The sequence below is a fragment of the Opisthocomus hoazin genome, chromosome 9, assembly GCF_030867145.1.
Source record: "Opisthocomus hoazin isolate bOpiHoa1 chromosome 9, bOpiHoa1.hap1, whole genome shotgun sequence".
Classification (NCBI taxonomy): domain Eukaryota; kingdom Metazoa; phylum Chordata; class Aves; order Opisthocomiformes; family Opisthocomidae; genus Opisthocomus; species Opisthocomus hoazin.
In genome coordinates, this window is record NC_134422.1 from 23,556,394 (window position 1) to 23,575,583 (window position 19,190).

General features: G+C 37.9%; 1 protein-coding gene across 2 annotated transcripts in view; it reads left to right on the forward strand.

Annotated features, from left to right (window-relative positions):
- Positions 1 to 5,256, forward strand: part of GAD1 (glutamate decarboxylase 1) — a 31,148-nt gene extending 25,892 nt beyond the window's left edge. For both annotated transcript variants that reach the window (XM_075430163.1, XM_075430164.1), the window contains one exon: positions 972 to 5,256. In XM_075430163.1, coding sequence (XP_075286278.1) covers positions 972 to 1,145 — 174 coding nt within the window. In that variant the 3' untranslated portion in view covers positions 1,146 to 5,256. The remainder of the gene's footprint in view (positions 1 to 971) is intronic.
- The last annotated feature ends 13,934 nt before the right edge of the window (positions 5,257 to 19,190 follow it).

Genomic DNA, 19,190 nt, shown 5'->3' on the forward strand with positions numbered 1-19,190 from the left:
TACATTCAGGAGACAAAAGAATGATTTTATAGTTGTCAAAATGAATTGCATTTTTTTTATGTTTGGGAAGGGAGAAGAATGGGCAAACTTGGGAGGTTTTGTAGAGGATTTTATGTCTGTACCACACTGGGGAAAGAAAACAGAAGAGAACAGAAATTCCTGGGTCAACCCAGCGACATGTTAGGTAAAGAGATAGCCAAAAAAGAGAGAAGAGAGGAAGATAGATAAGACTGGGAAGAAGGATTAAATGTTTGACTTGACCCTGTTAAGTGTTAGAGGACATTATAAAGCATCCTACAAAACAGCAAAAGAGCCCGGCGTCTGACCTTGGCAGTCAGAGAGCAGAGCAGGAGAAAGAAATGACAAAACTGGGCTCAGTCAATACCAGATATTAAGATTGTCAGAACATTACTCCTTGTAAATTAAAGTGAGGAAGTGAGATAGCGGTAAACGCACAGTACTGCAAATCTACAGGAAGGTCTCCGTGGCTTATGCTAACAGAAAATATTCTTTATGATGCAGATGTTGTTGAAAATGTTCCATCAATTCTCCCCACTCCTCCCCCCCCCAAATGACTTTGTCATGGAAAACATCCCTCAGAAGGGTGCTTCTGGAGCAGGTTTTCGTAAAAAGGCAGAAAATATTTCTTCACGACAAAATCTTCAGCACAGAGGAACGACATGTACATTTAATATATATAATTATTACATAGTGAATACTCTAGAATGCTATTAGTCTATTAATCAAAAAGATTTATATTCTTATTGTTAATTTTCCTTTAAATATCCAATCCTACATGTTTAGTTCTTCAAGCTTTTTCTCTTACAGATCTTTTTATAAAAACGAATGTCTTTCTGATCTGTCCATTTATTTTTTCCAAATTAAGAAATGTTGTGACATACAAAGGATAAATTTTTTTAATTGTTCTCTCTGTCTGTCTTTTGTTTTTTGTTTTTTTTTTAATGGTTAAGGTGGCACCGAAAATCAAAGCACTTATGATGGAGTCAGGTACTACCATGGTTGGATATCAGCCTCAGGGCAATAAAGTCAACTTCTTCCGAATGGTCATCTCAAACCCAGCAGCAACTAAGTCTGACATTGACTTCCTCATTGAGGAAATAGAGAGGTTGGGGCAGGAGCTGTAGTGGAGTGGTTGAATTGTTTTGTTCTCTAATTCACTGTTTTCCAGCACTGGCTACTTTTTTAACCCAGTTCTGCAGAACACGTTTGAAGGATATTCTCTTTCTGTAAGTTCCAGTCTCCTAAGACATCCTTAAGCAACATAACTATAGGCTACTGAAATATACATGTATTGGTAGATGAGATTACTGAAGGAAAATATATTATCTTGAAGTTGAAGTGCTATTGACTCTTACATTGGTCTTGTTTATTGTAGTCAGCAGGAAACTAATAAGTACTAAAATAGCAAATTAAGAACTCTGCACAGTATATATGTACAGTATAAATAAATATATATAATTATATATATATACATATATATATATAAAGTGGTTATAAACTTAGATCTAAGCCACAGCATGTTTTCCACTTTAAGAGAATTAACTTTTCCTTCAACAACTAATGATGTGGATAATGTGCTACAGATTTTTCTGCCAGGCAAAAATAGACATGTAGAAACGTTTCTAAAATGTAGATTCTTAGGAGCTAAAGAAAATGTATAACAGTATTAAATCTTATTGTTGGTGCTTCTCTCACGTACAAAACAGCAATCTCTAACAGCACCTTCGAGTAAAATAGTTGTATTTCCCCTTTAGTGTCACATCAGGGGATAATAGTAGCGGAGTCGTCGTAACAGGTATATTATTGCTGTATTTTTAGAGGTTAATTTGTGTAGATTGTGTATATTATTGTTAAATGACTTTGTGTAAAAGGTTTTAAATGTAATAGTTTTACAGCAAGATAACTGTTGAATTGTAGGTATATGAGATATTTGCTTATTTATATGCAGAGATTTACCATGCTGAAGAGTTGTCTTGTATTTTCTTCCATTTGTAATGTATCCTATTTATATATTATTGAAGTTCTAAATAATGTTTATGGTATTTTAGTGTCTTTGTGAGCCAAAGAAAAAATACAAAAATATTAGTTGATGTTTTCATTTAAATTCTAGTGCCCTTAAAATAATAACTTACAGATAATTTTACTGAATATAAGGATTGTGTATAGACTGTCAAATGATGAGATCCCTCTAATCTATTAGAATTTTCAATTTTATTTATTGTAATGTCAGACTGTCTGTCTAGTGTTCTGAATGCTTTTCTAGTGAATATTGGCTGCTAACCAAGGCCCCTGTTTTTGAGTTGTATTTCAGGACTAATCTATGACCATTTGAACTAAACTCTGTGGGGAGATTCCTGAAGGTCTACAGCATTTCTGTGGGAGTTTTAACCAGCATCATTCTTTTAGTGAAATGGAATTCACTATGCATTTGGAGTATAAAATAAATGAAAACAAAAGCAATCTCAGAATCTTTAAATACAGCTGGCTTGTCACAACAGTTTAATCTGGCTAGACTTTTCAAAGTACAGACACCAGAGTTATCTGCAGCTTGTTCAGTTTTAATCATTAGATAATCAATACTACCGAGTGGAAAACTCCATACTGGAAGCAGAGTAGCGGAACAAAATGAAGATTCAATATTCTTCTGTCTACTGAGTTACTGTCATGGTGAGAAATGGAATATGGTAATTTCAAATCTTTACATACATGTTTCTATGGCCATCTTCTATGCAAGTCAGTAACTAATTGGTTTTTCTTTTCTGTCCCTGTCCCCCTCTGCCCCCAAATATGTAATAAAATTAAATTATTTTAGAAACATTTGGTGAAATGCAGTCATGCCATGCATTTTTTGTGGCCTTTCTGGCCCCCTTCAGTTCTGTGGAAGGACAACTACAGCCAGGTGAAATTTCCATCCTGCAGATCCCACTGGTTGCCTTCTGAGGATGCTGTCTCACGTCTTTGGCTGGGTGAGAGCAGGGATAGGGAAGAAGCTGTCACCGCAAATGCCATATCATATAGAGCAGCCGTTCCAGCTTCTCATAGGACTATTGCTTTCCGCTCTTCTGTGACCTCTGCGAAACTTTTGTTTGAAATGGAGTTGAATCTAAAAACTATTATATATGTCTTTCAGATTTATGAGTATGGCTTTCCAAAGGTTATCTCCATCCTTACTTTTACGCCATGAAACCCCCCAGTAACCTCACTAGTACAGCATTGCTTTCATTAGGTTATTTTCCACAGGATAGTGTAGTTGGTTTCTTGCCTTCTTGATCTTAAACTTCAATCTTCCTTAATTTTAACCCTGATATCTTACCATGTCTTCAACACTTAACATTTCTTGTTATAAACATCCATACTGTATGACCTGAGGCCTGCAATACAGAAGTAGTCAGCGTGAACATTGACTTCAGTACCAACTTCCATAATATTAAGCTACGTTCTTGACAGATATCAGCTATTCATCAAAACTACAGGGCCTCTTGTTGACAGCTCTTTTTTTAGAGTACAGAAAGAAGTTTGTTTTGAAGAGGAATTACATGTCACATTTCAATTTACAGGTTTCTGCCTGAAATCCCATCTCTGTCACAGTTTTACTTTATTCAAAGGGCAGCTACAGAACATTGAAAGATTTCCCTCAGTCCTCCTTGTTTATAAGAAACAATATGAACTATTATAGTCAATGCAAAGATGTATAACTGCTGACCTAGCCTCACTAGGGGATTTTACGTCTTCCATACAAGCAGCACCACGGTCCTTGTGATTTCTTCAGCCAGTTCTTAGGTGGGAATTTCTGACTTCCTCCACCTCCCAAGTCAAGATATTTCAGCAACAGTATTACTAAAGATCCCAACTTACCATTAATCCTCTAACAATCTTTTAACATTATGGACCTTGTATCTAGATCATAATCTCAATATTCTAATAATAATTTATTGTCTTTGAAATGTTATATCTCCTAGAAGCATGTAAACTAGGTAAAGAGAATCATCCTGATGTAACTGACCATGAAGCTATAGGAAAGACCATAGTATGGCGCACTGGCATTCATGCAGTAGTCCTTGGACAGTCCTGTGATGTAGTTAGAAATAGATCTAGATCTCTTCAGCACATATACAATGTTTTGCTCACTAAAATTTCTGCTTCTTCATTTAACAGAGCATCTTGTGTTTTGGGGGTCAAAAGCATCAGAGGTTCCACCTATTGTCCTTGATGGTTTGCAGCTAGGTGGGGATGATGGAGCTCCTCCTGCCTGTTTCAGAAGTGAGACAATTAACACAGAGGTGTTTTCTCTAAAGACAGGGGGTTTAAGTTTATCTTCCTACCCTCTGCTTTTTAACTTGCCTTTCTGCAGTGTTGTGTCTTGACACAGATGATACCCACAGTCAGATTTTTGCAAAGCTTTTAATTCTAATATCAGACTCTGGAGTGTTTCCCTGTTACATGTACCTGCTTCCCCAGCCACAGGGCTCGTATTAATTTCTGACTTGGTTAGGTGATTTTAACAGAGCAGTTACGGTCATCAGTGAGAATACTTATCTGTGTTTTTTTCTCAGTAGGTAATTTTCATCTGAGTAATATGTTACAGCTTCTTAGACAAAAGCTTACCAGGAATTTTCCTGCTTTTTAATCCATACACTCTTGACTGTGAGAGATCAGGAAGTATGAATATGCAGAAGTGTTGACTAATTCAAAGCATTGCAATTCCAGGTGAGTAACTTTGTTTTTCTGAGGTTTAAAATATACTGTAAAGTAGCAATTTATCCTCTAAAATCACACAGACAATCACTGTAATTTTGTGTGAGTGAATATCACTGTAATTTTGTGTGAGTGAATTCAGCTCAAATAGACAATAGGCAAGATTTTAGCTGAACACGTAGCAGTAGTGCTTATTAACCGAGGCAATTCATTTGGAAAAGACTGATCGTTGGATAAAAACCAACAGCAGCTGTTATTTTTTGAATGAGAGAAATTCTGATTGTATTATTAAAGGTACTTTTAGAGAAGACAGATTATACCATTCATAGCAGACAGACAGAACCAGGGGCCTTGGGAATAACCCAGAATTTTATCATCATCATTAACTTAGTTCATAATCTGTTTTTTGAATGGTGACAAATATGAAGAGATTTTTTAAATGGCATCTCTGTTTTGTGGTTTAAGAAATGTTCAAGTTATAAAGAAGATACACAATGCAGTTTTAATTTTTCAATAAAAGTCAATCTTAAAACTGTCTAATTTGTCTCATACAATTTTTGTGAGCTTGTTTGTTTCCTTAAGAATAGGAGACGAGCCATACAACATTATTCCTCACATTGCAAACAGTAAGGCAAATGCTGAGGCTACTACTAGATGACCCACAGAGGTCCCTTCCAACCCCGAACATTCTGTGATTCTGTATTTAGTTTTAATTCTGAATTGAATATGAGCTTGTACCAACACAGACTGAGGAAGAACCCCAAGCTCTGAACCTCGATCAGTTTGAAAAGGGTTGTCAAGACATTAGTACTGTGTAGGAATGCTAAAAAATAGAGAATCTAAAAACCTTTCCGCCTGGTGTTTTGTGTGGTTTCTGAAATTCTCATCCAACTTGTACAGAGGACCCAAGAAAGTAAACAGCAACTTTGGAACAGGTAAAAAGAGTAAGATCAAGCCATTGTGGCAAAAGCCCTGCTGTTTAATCTGTGAATATATTTATAAAACTTATTTATCTTAGCGCAGGTCTTACCCCCAGAAAGACTTGAATACATGCTTAACTTTGCACACTGTACAATGCCACTGGCTGATCTCAGTGTTTGTTTATTAAGCACATTTAAATCTGCACACAATCAGAACCAGGATATTTTAATGCAATCAAAAATCTACTTGACTGAAAAAGTACTTTTCTGTATGTAAAAAAATGCAGAGCAGGACCAGGCCTAAAGGTGTTTTGTGTAGTGTTATGTTTCAGCACTTCCATGCTTGTCTGGCAAGAAATGATCCAGAGATGGCAAGAGGAGCCCTCATGGTCACGCAACAACACACTGCAGAATCGGAACTGCAGGATATACTGGGTGCCTGATTGCAAATGCACTTAAAGTTTGCATAGCAGAAAATCTGGGAGTATTCTTAATGCAGTCAGTTAGAATTGGCTTTCTTTGTTCAGCCACTTCATATTAAGCATTATAATGCACAGTCTTTTACAATAAAAATGTTTCCCTGAAACACAAATAAATGAGATATTGGCAGCTTTATTTTGTGGGCAAAGTGGACGTGTTTTGTAAAAATAATTCTGTAAAGGTGTACGACGGAAGCCTGATTTGCCAAGACAAAAGTCAATGGGAGAACTCTTGCTGGTTGCATGAATCAATCTTTCCCTTTCTCAGAAATGAAAGACCATCTCCTAATAAAACAGCAGAATGAGACCCTAAGTCTGAGGTAGGAAAAAATACTGAAATTCTCATATTCTATAAAAAAGGCTATGCATAATTCAATGTATTTCATATAGAATCATGGATGTTTTAAAATACACCAGAAAGTCAGTTTGAGCATAAAATAGTTGAAATGTAAAATTTATGAGAATGTCATAACTTCAGGGAAATACTTTTATTCCTAGTTGGACTTGAGCGAAGCATAATAATTACAAAATACAAGTCTTTCCCTGTGTAAATATAGCATGAGTTTAAACTTTTGTGGCAAAGGTTTTGGCACATGTTAAGTCTTTATCTATCTAGGCATGATATGCACTTATATATATCACATATAATGTGAAAAAGGTGATTAAAAATTTTGGATTCTAGACCATATTTTGGGGCAACCTGCTGTTCATATTGAAAAATAAGAGTAAGTTTTGGATTAATAAAATTATAATATTTTTCATTATATAGACAAATTTTAATTAATTACTGCTTTATGCATTATCCACAGAACTGTCATTGATTTTAACATTATGTAACAAATTTTATTTTCTTTGCTTTAGGGTAGGATGAGCATCCTCCAAGTAGGATGGGTTTTCTTAAGAACACTTTTCTTTCCAAGCTAAAGAATTTTATGCAGCAAACTAAGTGTGAGGAAAAGATATGCTGCAAAGAAACTTAAGTCCATTAGTGTAGCATGCAAATACCACAATGTAAAGCACTAAAGATTATGGAAGATGATTTTATCATATGTAAGCGTTAAGGAATGTTCAGCTTACATACAGACTGTTCAATAAAATGTTAGGACCACAATAGGACTGTTTGTAGTTAGGTACAGCTCGCTGTGGTCAACAGAATTAAATGTGCCTGAATTTCTTCTTTAGTGTTTTATAATTTGCAGATTGTGACAGCTGTGTTTAGGGTGATGAGACATGAATCAGGAGTACTGCTCACTCAAGAACTGCAACTAGTGAAGAGGAAAGGAGAAGACGCAAGCATTGACTGAAAACAAAGGTTGAAAGGAAGGATGGCTGCAGAATGTGGAAGGATTTGGGTTTCATTAGAGCATTTGGAAGAACCAGACTTCTGGACAAAGCAGAATAAAAATTATGGTTAGATTAAGAGATGCAAGCAGAAGTTTTTAAGTAGGCTTGGTAAAGAAATAATTAAAAAAATCTGGTTCTCTGTGTTAATAGATCTATCTACTGAGGAAAAGAGGAGCATTCTATAGTAATGATGATAACAGAAAAATTTGAAAGTAAAATATTACACACCTTGATTTATTTCTGCTATTTATTAGGTAATCTGTTCAGCATCTGAATATAATTTTTTCAGACTGGATAAGTATACTTTCTATGTGTATTTGTGAATGTATTTGTATTTTTTGATACAAATCTCAAGGACACATGCACGTACATAACCAGTGTGTATCAGAAAAAATGAAGTCTTGCATATGTCGACTGTTTTGCATAAGACTTTTCAGGACATCCACAAAGATTCTTAAAGTATAACATTAAACAAGTATGTAGTGAAGGAAATAGTAAATTATTTTCTCTTACCTTTGAAAGTATATGCGTGTGTGTTCCGTATGTACATGAATGATTAAATCTATTGTCATGTGAAATTCTTAAACTATATACCTTTTAATGTGATACCAGTCTAATTCGTCTGAGAACAGTTGGTTTGAAGCAGGAGATACTGTGTGAAAATTTTGGATCTTGTTTTATGTGGAAATGTGTTGTCCCACAACAGTGTGAGCGAAAATATGTCAGATCACTGCAGATGTTAGGAAATGGAGAAAAACTAAGTTTAAAGTTTCAAGCGAGACTAGAAAAATGTCACTACAGGCAAAAACAACAAACATAAGTGCAGTTACTTTAACTCAGATTTACAGAAGCCTATCATTTGTATCCATTTGGTGTGACATCAGCAAGAGTTTGGATAATGCTGATGTATAAAGCAAGCATCTTGTCCTTCAAAAACATAAAAACTTGAATGTTAAGTTTAAAGTGGACTTTAAGGTAAAAGTGTCTCTAAAAAGCAAAGTGAGAAAGGCATAAGACATCTCTCAGTCTCATGTTGGACGTTGCTTTTTATGTCTTCTAATGATTGCACACATTATGAATTATGTTCACTGTTCAACATATTGCCTTATTAATTAGGACTTTTCCTGGGCCCCAGCAAAAGAGGCCATTAGTGTAAATTAATCTCATTTCTTTACTTTTGGGAAGGCTGTCTGCAGGGTAAGACTGACATTTGTGCCTATGGGCAGTGGGCCAGACTGACCACTAGATTGTAGGTGACAAACTCTTCATTTCCATTGCTCTGAATTTTTTATGAATCCTTGTTGCAATGTCTGGCTGTGGGCATCCTTTGAAGTAAAGGCCCTCACTGACTGTCTCTTTCAGCTAGTTCACTCTCCTGCCACACGCAAGGCACTGGCAATCACCAAATGCGCTAGCACGGCTCTTCATCATCCCAAGGGTTACAGCCTTGCTGGGCAATGGGGTGAGATTTCTACACACGGAGTTGGACAGTGCTGAACCAAAGAACCATAGCGGTTTCAATTACAGCAGGATTTCCTGTTTGTGGAATGTGCAGCTTTTATGAACTCATTGTGGTTATGACTTCTAATAACCTGTTGTTTTAATTTGTCGGTAGGTATGCTGCTGCAATAATCTGGTGCATCCACTTGTCTCTGTCACACTTTTCAAAAATCTATTACTTGTATCTGATTATGTTATGTTTCAGGGCTATTATATTTTTTCAGAGTTTTTTTCATCATCATGGCTCTTCAATAATTCTACATATTTTTCAAGAAGTGAGGGTTTTTTCCCTACTACAAAAGAACCAGCTTTAGTTTCCCTGCTGTAAATACCCTGTATCAGTGAGAAGTTTTTATTGTTTTTTCTCAGTCCTAGTGAAATGTAATTATTCTGCAGGTATAAATTAATTACCAGCTCTGTATTGCAGTATAATGCAATTCATATTCTCTTGTCTTCCCAAGGATATGAGGCTTGTCTTTTTGCAAGATATGATGAGAAGTCACAGATTGCTCATTTGTGACCTGGCTCCCTAGCAGTGAGAATTGTAATTGCCATCAGACAGCTCCCTCTGCTTTCTTAAGTGAGTACACGCAGACTCTGATTGCAGCATTAGAGCTAGCGTTGCAGTTGCAAGATAACCCAACAAAATTTCTTCCTTTTGAATATATCAACATTACTTTAAAAAGAGCTACTAGGCCAGTAATTGCTACAATTTGCCTTCCCCAAAAGCCTAATTTTAGGTTGTGTTGTTTTTTTTCTCCCAGAAATTCTGTAATTTAATATGCTTAGCTATTGTTGAACAACTTCAGAACTCATCTTGATTTTCTGTATATAATGCTGCTACAATTGTACAGTTACTGGCCTTCTGGAAGCAGTCCAGATGTGGAATGGAGGGTCTCTGGGGAATTTGGAGACTCTTTCATTTACTCTGTAGCTCAGTCCAGAGCTGTTTCCATTAAGCTGGCAAAGTGGTCAAAAGAAGTGACAGACATCACTTGATTACACCATAGACACTTGGTTGGATACTCAGAAAAACGTACATGACTTGTATTTACAACAGGAATGCCTCTTCCCCTTTCATCTTTTAGCAAAAACAATCAATTAAATGATCTTCATCAAACAAATAGCCCTTACTTGGGACTGTGTCCTCAGTTTGGGGTTTATGTAGTGAACTACTAATTCATCTGTCTACCTAGATAATTTATAAATGAGCATAATTCATATACAAGTGTATGTCTCTAGGCTTGCAACAACAAATTATTTTTCACTTACAGGACATCCACAAAATTTTAGGAGTAAATAATGCTTTGTATACCCACCTTCCCAGCATTGCATATTGCTCTTCCTTCCAATGAATGGACTGGCAGATCCTTTCAAATGTGTGAATGTAAGAGAGAGAGAGAGTGTACATGAAAATCTTCTCTGCTAGGCCACCAAACCAGTCTGTTACACCTGTCTTTGAATGGGAGAGTAGATCGGGAGGTTCTCCTAACACAAGAAAACAAAACTAATTCAGACTCTCTGACTTTGGAGGGGTTCTCAGGTACAAATGAAAAGGGGAAGAGAAATAAAATGATTGGTGGTGGTACACCAGAGTCACACAGGGCCAATTTCAAAATAGTAAAATTGCCCAGCAGGCAAAAAGCAAATACACAACACACTTCTGGCTGAATAATTTACAAAGTGGTAAAACATCAGAAGAATGATGATCAGATGATCTTTAATGTCCCTTCTGACCCAAACAATTCTATGATAAGAAGTCAAGAAATAATTTGACAACAAACTCAACACCAAGTAAGTGACACTCATTGCACATGGTTTGAAATAGATACCTAGATACCAGTTTACAGTAGGTTGTTCTGTAAGAATACATTGACCTCAAAATGTACCTACCTGTTCTTAACTGCTTATTTATATAGTTTTAAATGCACAGGATTTTTCTAACAGTAATATATTTTCATTACATCCATAGGCACTAGAAGCACTTTTTACTATCTACGTCACTCAGCAAAGGGTGCAAAGAGGAATTGCATAGAGAGAGAAGGCTTTCTTCTACCCACTTTGTTTACTTATGTTCAGTTATCTTAAATCAGGTTAATCTTCTAATACTGTGGATATCTATTGAATTATGCATTGGTTTCCTAGGCTAAATATCACAAGCTTCATTACTAAAATAATTTGAAATGGCAAAGGGCAAGGCAAAACAGTGGAAAATATACTATTAGAAAACTGTTGCAATGACTTGTAGAAGCAAGTAATGTGAGCTAACAGATTATTCTGTCTCTGATTTGAGTCTGGTGTGCTCTCTGAAATGCAGATTCAACAATCTGGGCAGTTGCTCAGCAGTTACAAGAAGAAATACCAAGAATTTAGAAATATGGAGGCCCATTTCCCCATTACACTACAAAATTGGGCTTTTATGCCTAGTTGTGAATGGGAGATGAGATCTGGTAGGTTCTTGTCCACCGAAACCAAGTCACACTCACACTTTCATTGTTTTTTGGTGTTTTTTTTTATAAATCGATTATGTTTGAAAAGCTTTTATATAGCAAGTAATGCAGAATCTTCTCATGGAGGACTGTGTGTGCATATACTTCTATGTCTCTGCGTCAGATCCAGTATCCTGATCAGTTATTTTATAAGAAGCAAAGAGAACAATATGAAATAATAAATGCAAAGTATTTACATGTATTAATATAAAAAATGTTAGATTTTATCCATCATTTGGATTTGCTTTCTTTTGCTCTACACTAAACACTACAAATAAGTTTTAAACTACCTTATAAATTGAAGATCTTTATCATGCAATTCATAGTTATCCATGCTCTATAAGCCACATCGTTATTGTAGCTAGTATTATGAGTCTATATTATTTGTCGGTCTCTGGACTCAGTAACATTTTAGAAGATGCAGCTGTTGAATTGCTTTTAGCTGATTCAGTAATGGTTGCAATTGTTTTTCAGTTGACTGTAATTCCTGGGATTTAGTGGGATTGCTATTTAAAAAAACCCACCAACAACAAAACAGGAAACCATCAACAAATTACATTGCTAGTTGATGCAGTTAGGTTGTAATCTGTTGGCATCTCTCTAACAGTTTAAGACCCAACAGCATAAATAAGGAGGTACTTTAGAACCTAATGTAAAAAAAAAAAAAAAAACAACAGATAATCCAGTGACTTCACCCTGATTTAATTCTATTGAAATTAGTGAAATTAGACAAAGGAAAATTAGGGCCAAATTTAACGGACTAGAAGCAGGTGTACTGCTCTGGTTCTACAAGGGATTTGGCTACAGTAGAAGGAATAGGCTGGTCTGGAGGAGAAGGAAGCCAGGGTGACCACAGGAGATGCGCTGCATCCCTCTTCTCAGCCTGCACCTGGGTTTCCAGCTGCAACTTCAGGTTCATATTTCATGGCTGAACATCCAAAAACCTTAACCTGCCAAACTTTGCTGCTGTGGCACAGCTGCATGTAATGGTGTAAGAGAGGTGGGCACTGTACTTCCTCTGTGAGGGAACTTGTTATCTTGTCCAAGACCCCTACTCACACGGGGACACCCAGAGCAGGTTGCCCAGGACCAGGTCCAAGACTGCTTTTGAATATCTCCAAGGATGAAGAATCAGAATGAACCTGATCTCTGGTGTCTCCTAATTTCCTGTTTTATGTGATGGAGAAGTCCAGCACATACCTGGAAGGGGGAGTAGATTATTCCACTTGGGATTGGGAGGGAGATCCAGTTAGTAAAGTCTTAAATAGAAATCTACAAAAAAACTGAACAACCACCACAAAAAAACCCCATACAAACAATGAGAGACACAGTAGAAAGGGAGGAGCCGAAATTAAGATTTCTATCCCTGTACAAGACATCTGAAGAGTTAAAGTTCAAAATTCAGATCTATTAATGATTTTTATTTATTTGGCCTAAACAAATATAATATTAAACATGCTGGAAATATCTCACAGGTTACAAAGAGTTATATTGTATATTTACAATGGAGAAATAAAACTATTCCCCGCAACCATCTTAATATTTTTGATGAGTGTTAACCATTAGAAAACTCTTAAATTGAGTCAGGGGTTTCCCCAAGAACACAGAAAATATTAAACAGGTAGGCTGGTGGGGCCCTCTGGCTGCCATGCTTGGGCTGCTTCAGGAATGGTTGGTATTGACTAAGGCATTCTTTAAAAATTGTGTTGCTGTTTTTAAAGTTGTTGGGTTTTGATCTGTTTCAACAGCATTGATAACACTTTGCACTAAATGCTTTGCAAATGAGAATTTTTTAAGGGAACTAGAAACTAACCTGTATTTTTTGAACTGAGTGGGATTCCTAAACTGTTACCCATATTACAGGAATGTCCTGGTTTTGGCTGGGATAGAGTTAATTTTCCTCTCAACAGCTGCTGTGTTTTGGATTTAGTATGGGAAGAATATTGATAACACTGATGTTTTCAGTTGTTGCTAAGAAATCAGGGACTTTTCCCACTTTCTCATACTCGGCTAAGAGCAGGTGTGCAGGAGCTGGGAGGGAGCACAGCCAGACAGATAGCCCAGCTGGCCAGTGGAAATATTCCATACCATGGATGTCGTGCTCTGTTTGTGAATGGGGTTGGCCGGGGGGGCAGGAATATTTCTCTTTACTGTGAGTTTGAATCCTCTGTTTTCTGTGAGTTTGAACTTGTCCAGGAGTTCAAATATTTTTGGTAATTTTGTGAAATTCACAGTTTCCAAGTTCCATGATCGCTGCTCGGGAAATGGCTGAATCGGTTTTTGGGTGGTGAGAAAAATTATATGTAGCTTGTTTTGCATATTCATTATTATAATTATTATCTTTATTATTAGTATTAGTATTTCCTTTATTGTCTTATTAAACTGTCTTTATCTCCACCCATGAGTTTCCCCTTTTATCCATTTCTCCTCCTCATCCTGCTGGGGGGTGAAGGGGAAGGGTGAGTGAGCAGCTGGCTGGTGCTTAGTTGTTGGCTGCTGGGTTAAGCTATAACAAATAATGATTTTAAAAGCTCTCCGATATCACTATTTCTGACTATGAAAGAGTTAGGTCAATGAGTTGTGTAAAAAAAAACCCAAAACAACCAAACAACTGCAATGTATCAGAACCATTTCTCCAAGATGTCTGTGTGTCTGCATTCTGGCTGCATTTTCCACTCATCAGATTTTGAAACTGCCGCTTTCCAGTTCTCATTTTCCCAGTTAAGTGTCTGCATGAGGGACATTTCAAAGCCTGAGCAAAAGGGAGTAGCTGGTTTTAACAGGGAGGGTGCAAGGAGGAAAACCAAGGTAAAACTGAAACGAGATAGAAAACCCCCACAAATCTTACCTTGTATATTTTAACAGACCAAATTTGTTTACACAAAATGGAGATTCATAATGGAAAGTGTCCCACTGTCTTTAATATTTTAATATGGAAAATATACGACTCCAAAGTTTGCGTACAGCCCCAAGCAAGTAGATTTTGTGTTTCCTACGGGGCTTTCAGCAGCCACTGAAGAGAAGCAGTAGCTGGAGAGAAGGCAACTGGAGGGAAGGCCAGGGAGGAAATCTGTGCACACAGGTATCTGAGTGAGGACAGAGCTCACGTCGAGACCTCGATCTGAGAATTGTTCCCAGGCAGGCCTGTGACTGTGAGCCTGTGCCTCCTTCAGCTTCTGCTGGATCTGGCCCTTAGTCTGCAATTTCTGACTCTTGCAGCACTTTCTGTTCCTTTTCTGAGCAGTTCTGTGGCTTCCATTGAAACCAGTGGGTAAACTGCCTTTCCCCTGCTCGTTGCCTGGCTGCGGCAACTTCCTCTGTGCTTCTGTTTGTTAGACTCTTTGTGGTGACTACATTTTTTCCCCTTCATGCTGATTTAAGTAGGAGAACTCCCAAATGATCATCTGTCTTCAGTTTTCTCCAGCCATTTAACTCTTCCTATCCTTCCTGTTGCTTTGCCACATCTTTCTTAGCAGTTTCTCAGCCCAGATCTCTGTTCCAGCAGTGCCTGGGCTTAGGACAACATCCAAGTTGGGATGGGATTTAAAAGCCACATGGAACATCCCAAAGTTCCCTGGGTCCGAGACCATATCAAGGCAAAGAAATACACTTGGTAGGTGGTGTCTGTCTTCCTGAAAACAGATAAAACATCTTCCAGAAACACCTTTGAAAGTCTGGATTAATGGTTTTGTTTGTCAGTTCTCTCTAACACACGGCAAAGTGCTACCACTACAAGCAGGAAGGAAGAAACTTTCTAATAGTTAAGATTCAAGAATAACACCGCACTCTTCAGAGTGTATTATAACTTAGAAGCTAGTCCCTGCATTCAAAGAGATACTCTGATCCTTGCGGGACTTAGGCCCCTCGGCTCTAAAGGTGATCTGCCCAGAACAGCGAGAGGGTGGCCAGCGACAGCAGCAATAAAGGGGCAGCACCAGAAACTGGCTGGGTCTTTCCAGCTGGTACGTTACACTAAATCACCAGTCCTGTTGATTGCACTGACACCTGCAAATCTCATCCCAAAATAAATTAAACATACTCCAGCACATCCCAGCGGGACCCAGCCGGGCTCACCAGCTCCCATCTCCCAAACTTTGTGCTTGCTGAGGAAAGCATTTGAGCAGGTGGCATTAGCAAGGACCATTGAACAATTCATGTCAGCAGCATGGAAAAGCGTGATTGTTCTGTGTCGTTTGGCTTCCAGTGCGGCGATTTCAGATGACAAACTGCTCATCTGAGTCCTAAGTTTAACACGTGGGTGACATCCTCTGCTGCTGCCTGCGGGACATTGCAGAGAGTGCTCCATCTGCCTGCAGTGAAATGGAAACTCATGTCAAACAAATGCCTAGCCAGGGACAGTGCATCTTGTCATGAGCTACACTTCAGGTTGGTTTAACATATCCATGTAGCTGTGGAAGTAACTTCTGACATGTTTTCTCTTTCTAAAACTCACTGGTTTTGCTAATTCACCCAGGAAGTCCTGTAGCACCTCCTCTTTGGAAGCGGTGCCAAGAGCGCTCAGATAGCCAGCGAAGGAAGGATTAACCTCAACTCCAGCCTCTAGCTGCTCTCCTGAGCACGTGAGAGGATACAGCGTCAAATTTTTGAGGAGAAAAGTAGGGTATTGCATCAGGTTGACACTGCTTTATGGCTAGGCTCATAGAATCTGATTATTTCCCAAGATTTCTCTCTCTTCTTAACCAACTACGTTTGCTTCCTCCAGTGACAACTCATTAAGAGAAAAGTCCTCTGGCTTTAACAAACTCAACCTACAGCATAATACTATCAAGTGGCATTCTTACTAGGATTTTAAGGTGGTTCTTTGAGGATTGTGAGGATATGTCATTCCCGGGGCATATATTATCTTGTGCTACTGGTTTGTTTGATCGCATTCAAATTTCCAAATCTAATCTCAAAATAAATAAAGCCTGTTCATGAGGTCCCAGCAGAGGCATCCTGCTGTCTTAGTGATGTGATAAATAACAGCAAAAATCCTTTTTTGCACAAAAAATACATTTGCATAAAAAAAATTTTTGTATTTAGATCCTCCTTTTGCACAAAAAATACATTTGCTTGTTGCAGAAGATAAAAGAATCCTCCTTGAGGCTTGAAGGAAAAGAAGTTATCAGCCACTGGGGCAGAAGAATATAAATCACAATAGACTTCTTGGGAAAGAAAAGATAAAGGAGAAGGAGTTGAGTGTTGGGGTTTTTTGTTCCAAAGGGGGAATTAAAAATAGCTTAAGAGATACACAGTTGTGGAAGCTTTCACAGAACATGTCAGGGATGAAAACAACTCAAAATATAACAGAGACTAAAAAGATCCTTTCCTGAGGCTAAAGCAGATTGTTTTCTCTGAGCTAGCAATGTATTGTCTCAAGCATGTCTGGAAAGAGGCTAATGGTGTTTAGTTTGTAGCTGTCCAGAAGATGGAGGATTGTGCCTTTCTGTGACTAATGACTGCACGTAGGAGAGCTGTCAGAGAGCTGGAGCTCCGTGAGTGGGGAAGAGGAGTATTGTGAACAATGTGTGGAGCCTATGGGTCAGATCATCCCTCTGCCAGAGTCTGAGTGCAGCATTTGTCCTGTTTATCTCAACTATCCCATGATAACATCTGTTTTATTCCTTCTTTCTGTAAAGAGGGACCTTCTAGGACCTTTGTATTTCTTCTTCTCTCACCCTGTTCACCTGTCACAGGCAAGACAAAGTGGTAGAAGCCCAGTAACAGCACATCTGTAGCACGCGACAGTGTTTATAGACTGGCTGGTTTCAGAAGGTCTCTGTTCTGTATTCAGGGAAACAGCAAAAAATGCCAGGGCTTCTGATAGAGGCAACTCTCTGTTATTTGCACCTTGTACATACACAGTTCCCGTTTCTCACAGCTTTTATAACTGCTCCTGTACTCTGACAGCCAAATCCATGAAGGCCAAATCTATAAAATGAAATATTGAGGATGAAACTATCACAGGGATTTCTTTTATCCCTGATACTGAAGAATTATACTTGACATTTCTGCCCCATCCAGTCTGTCAAGCCAAGTGCAACTTCTTTTCTTAATGTTCAGCGTGTTTGCAATAACTCTCTAAGGGCTATAGAAAAGGTCTGGCCCTTCTGCCAAGAAGGGCCATGTTTTCAACCTTTGTGGCAGTTACAGTAAAGGGAGCACTGTTCAGGATGGGACACCAAAGGATTTAATATATGATCCATGTTTAAATACAGGTCTTTTTAGCATAAACCTTTCTCCAGTATTGCTTTCTTTCAGGAGAGTCTTCATCAACAGCTGTTCTAAACATCCCTCAGCAGATCCTGGCAGTTTGATGATACAGTCAAGGTGTGCATTTGTTTTTCTGTCTCACTGATGTTTTATCTGAAAGCATAAAATCTAAGTTGGGAAACTCAGAAGTAGGCCTTTTTGTTTATTTTTTTTGTTTATGTATACCTATGTCTGTCATTTATGTTTCAGTCTGAACTCAAAGGGCGCTAGAAAAACTCTAGGTAAAGCAAAGTGTAGGCAACTTCTTCATCTAAGAAAAAAGAATTTAAAGCCCTTTATAGAACTATAGCTGAAATAGCACACATCACTGTACAAAGTACTGAACACCCGAGACACCTTCCAGAAGGGATTCTGTAAGCCAAAACATTTCTCTCATCTGATTTATTATGTTTAAGGAAACAGGATTTAACACATCCTTGGTAAATAAAAAGGTTTGAAGCAGCAAATCCTTGACTATCATCCAATTGCCTTACTGTAAGCAATTTCTAAAACTCTAGATTTTAGGCTAACCACTTGGGTCAAACATGACTAACAACGCATGTAAGTATCATGTAATGAAGTGGTTGGAAATTACTTAATTTGTCCTCCATTATGTACCCTTCTTCTGCAGCATCCCTAGCTACAGCATTCCCAAAGCCAGCTGCTATCTACAGCTGAATAGGAGCAAGCCAATTAAGCCTCTTCAATACTTGCATTCTAATTCCTAAATTGGGTGGCCAGAACCTTAGTCTGTGCAATTGCTTCTATAATTAAGATTCTATCAGTGTTTCTATTACGAAACCTGTTTTCAGCCCAATATAATTTAAAGAGGCTTCTTTTCTTTTTTAAGAGGGAAGCAAACCTATTGTCTGTGATTTCATGTACATTGTGTTATATTCTAGTTAATAACCCAGTGAATCTTTGAAACATTCTGACATTTTTCACAAACTCTGTGCCCTTTCTTAACCATTCACCTTTTATTGTGAATATGTGTATTTAAGGGTTATTCTCCTCTATTATTCCTGCTCTTAGCCATGCATTGTGTAAAAATGCTTAACACTATCCTTTAGGCCAGGAATCAGGGTCTGGTGGCTATGCAAAATGGGACAACAAGCCAGACTAAGGATTGTAAGTTTAGAGTAAGAACTTCTGGAGGCAGAGGAGCAAGGACATTGATTTCTCCGAGCCCATTCCAATATTCAGGCATACATTTTCAAAGCTTTGTAGGAGCAGATGTCTATTCTGGAGTTTCATCTACAGTCTTACGGTCTCAGGTGAAACAACTGCGGCCACAGGAAGCAAGTAAAGATTGTATAAAAAGCTATTCTGTCAGAACCCTACGACTGTAACACCTTTAATTGTCAAACCTGTGCCCCTTACAGATTTGTTACCAGCATGTCTAACTCAAACAGAACTACTGGGTCTTCAGCAGCTTTGGAAAGACAGGCAGAGTTAACCCATATTACAGCCAAGACAATCACTTCTAAGAG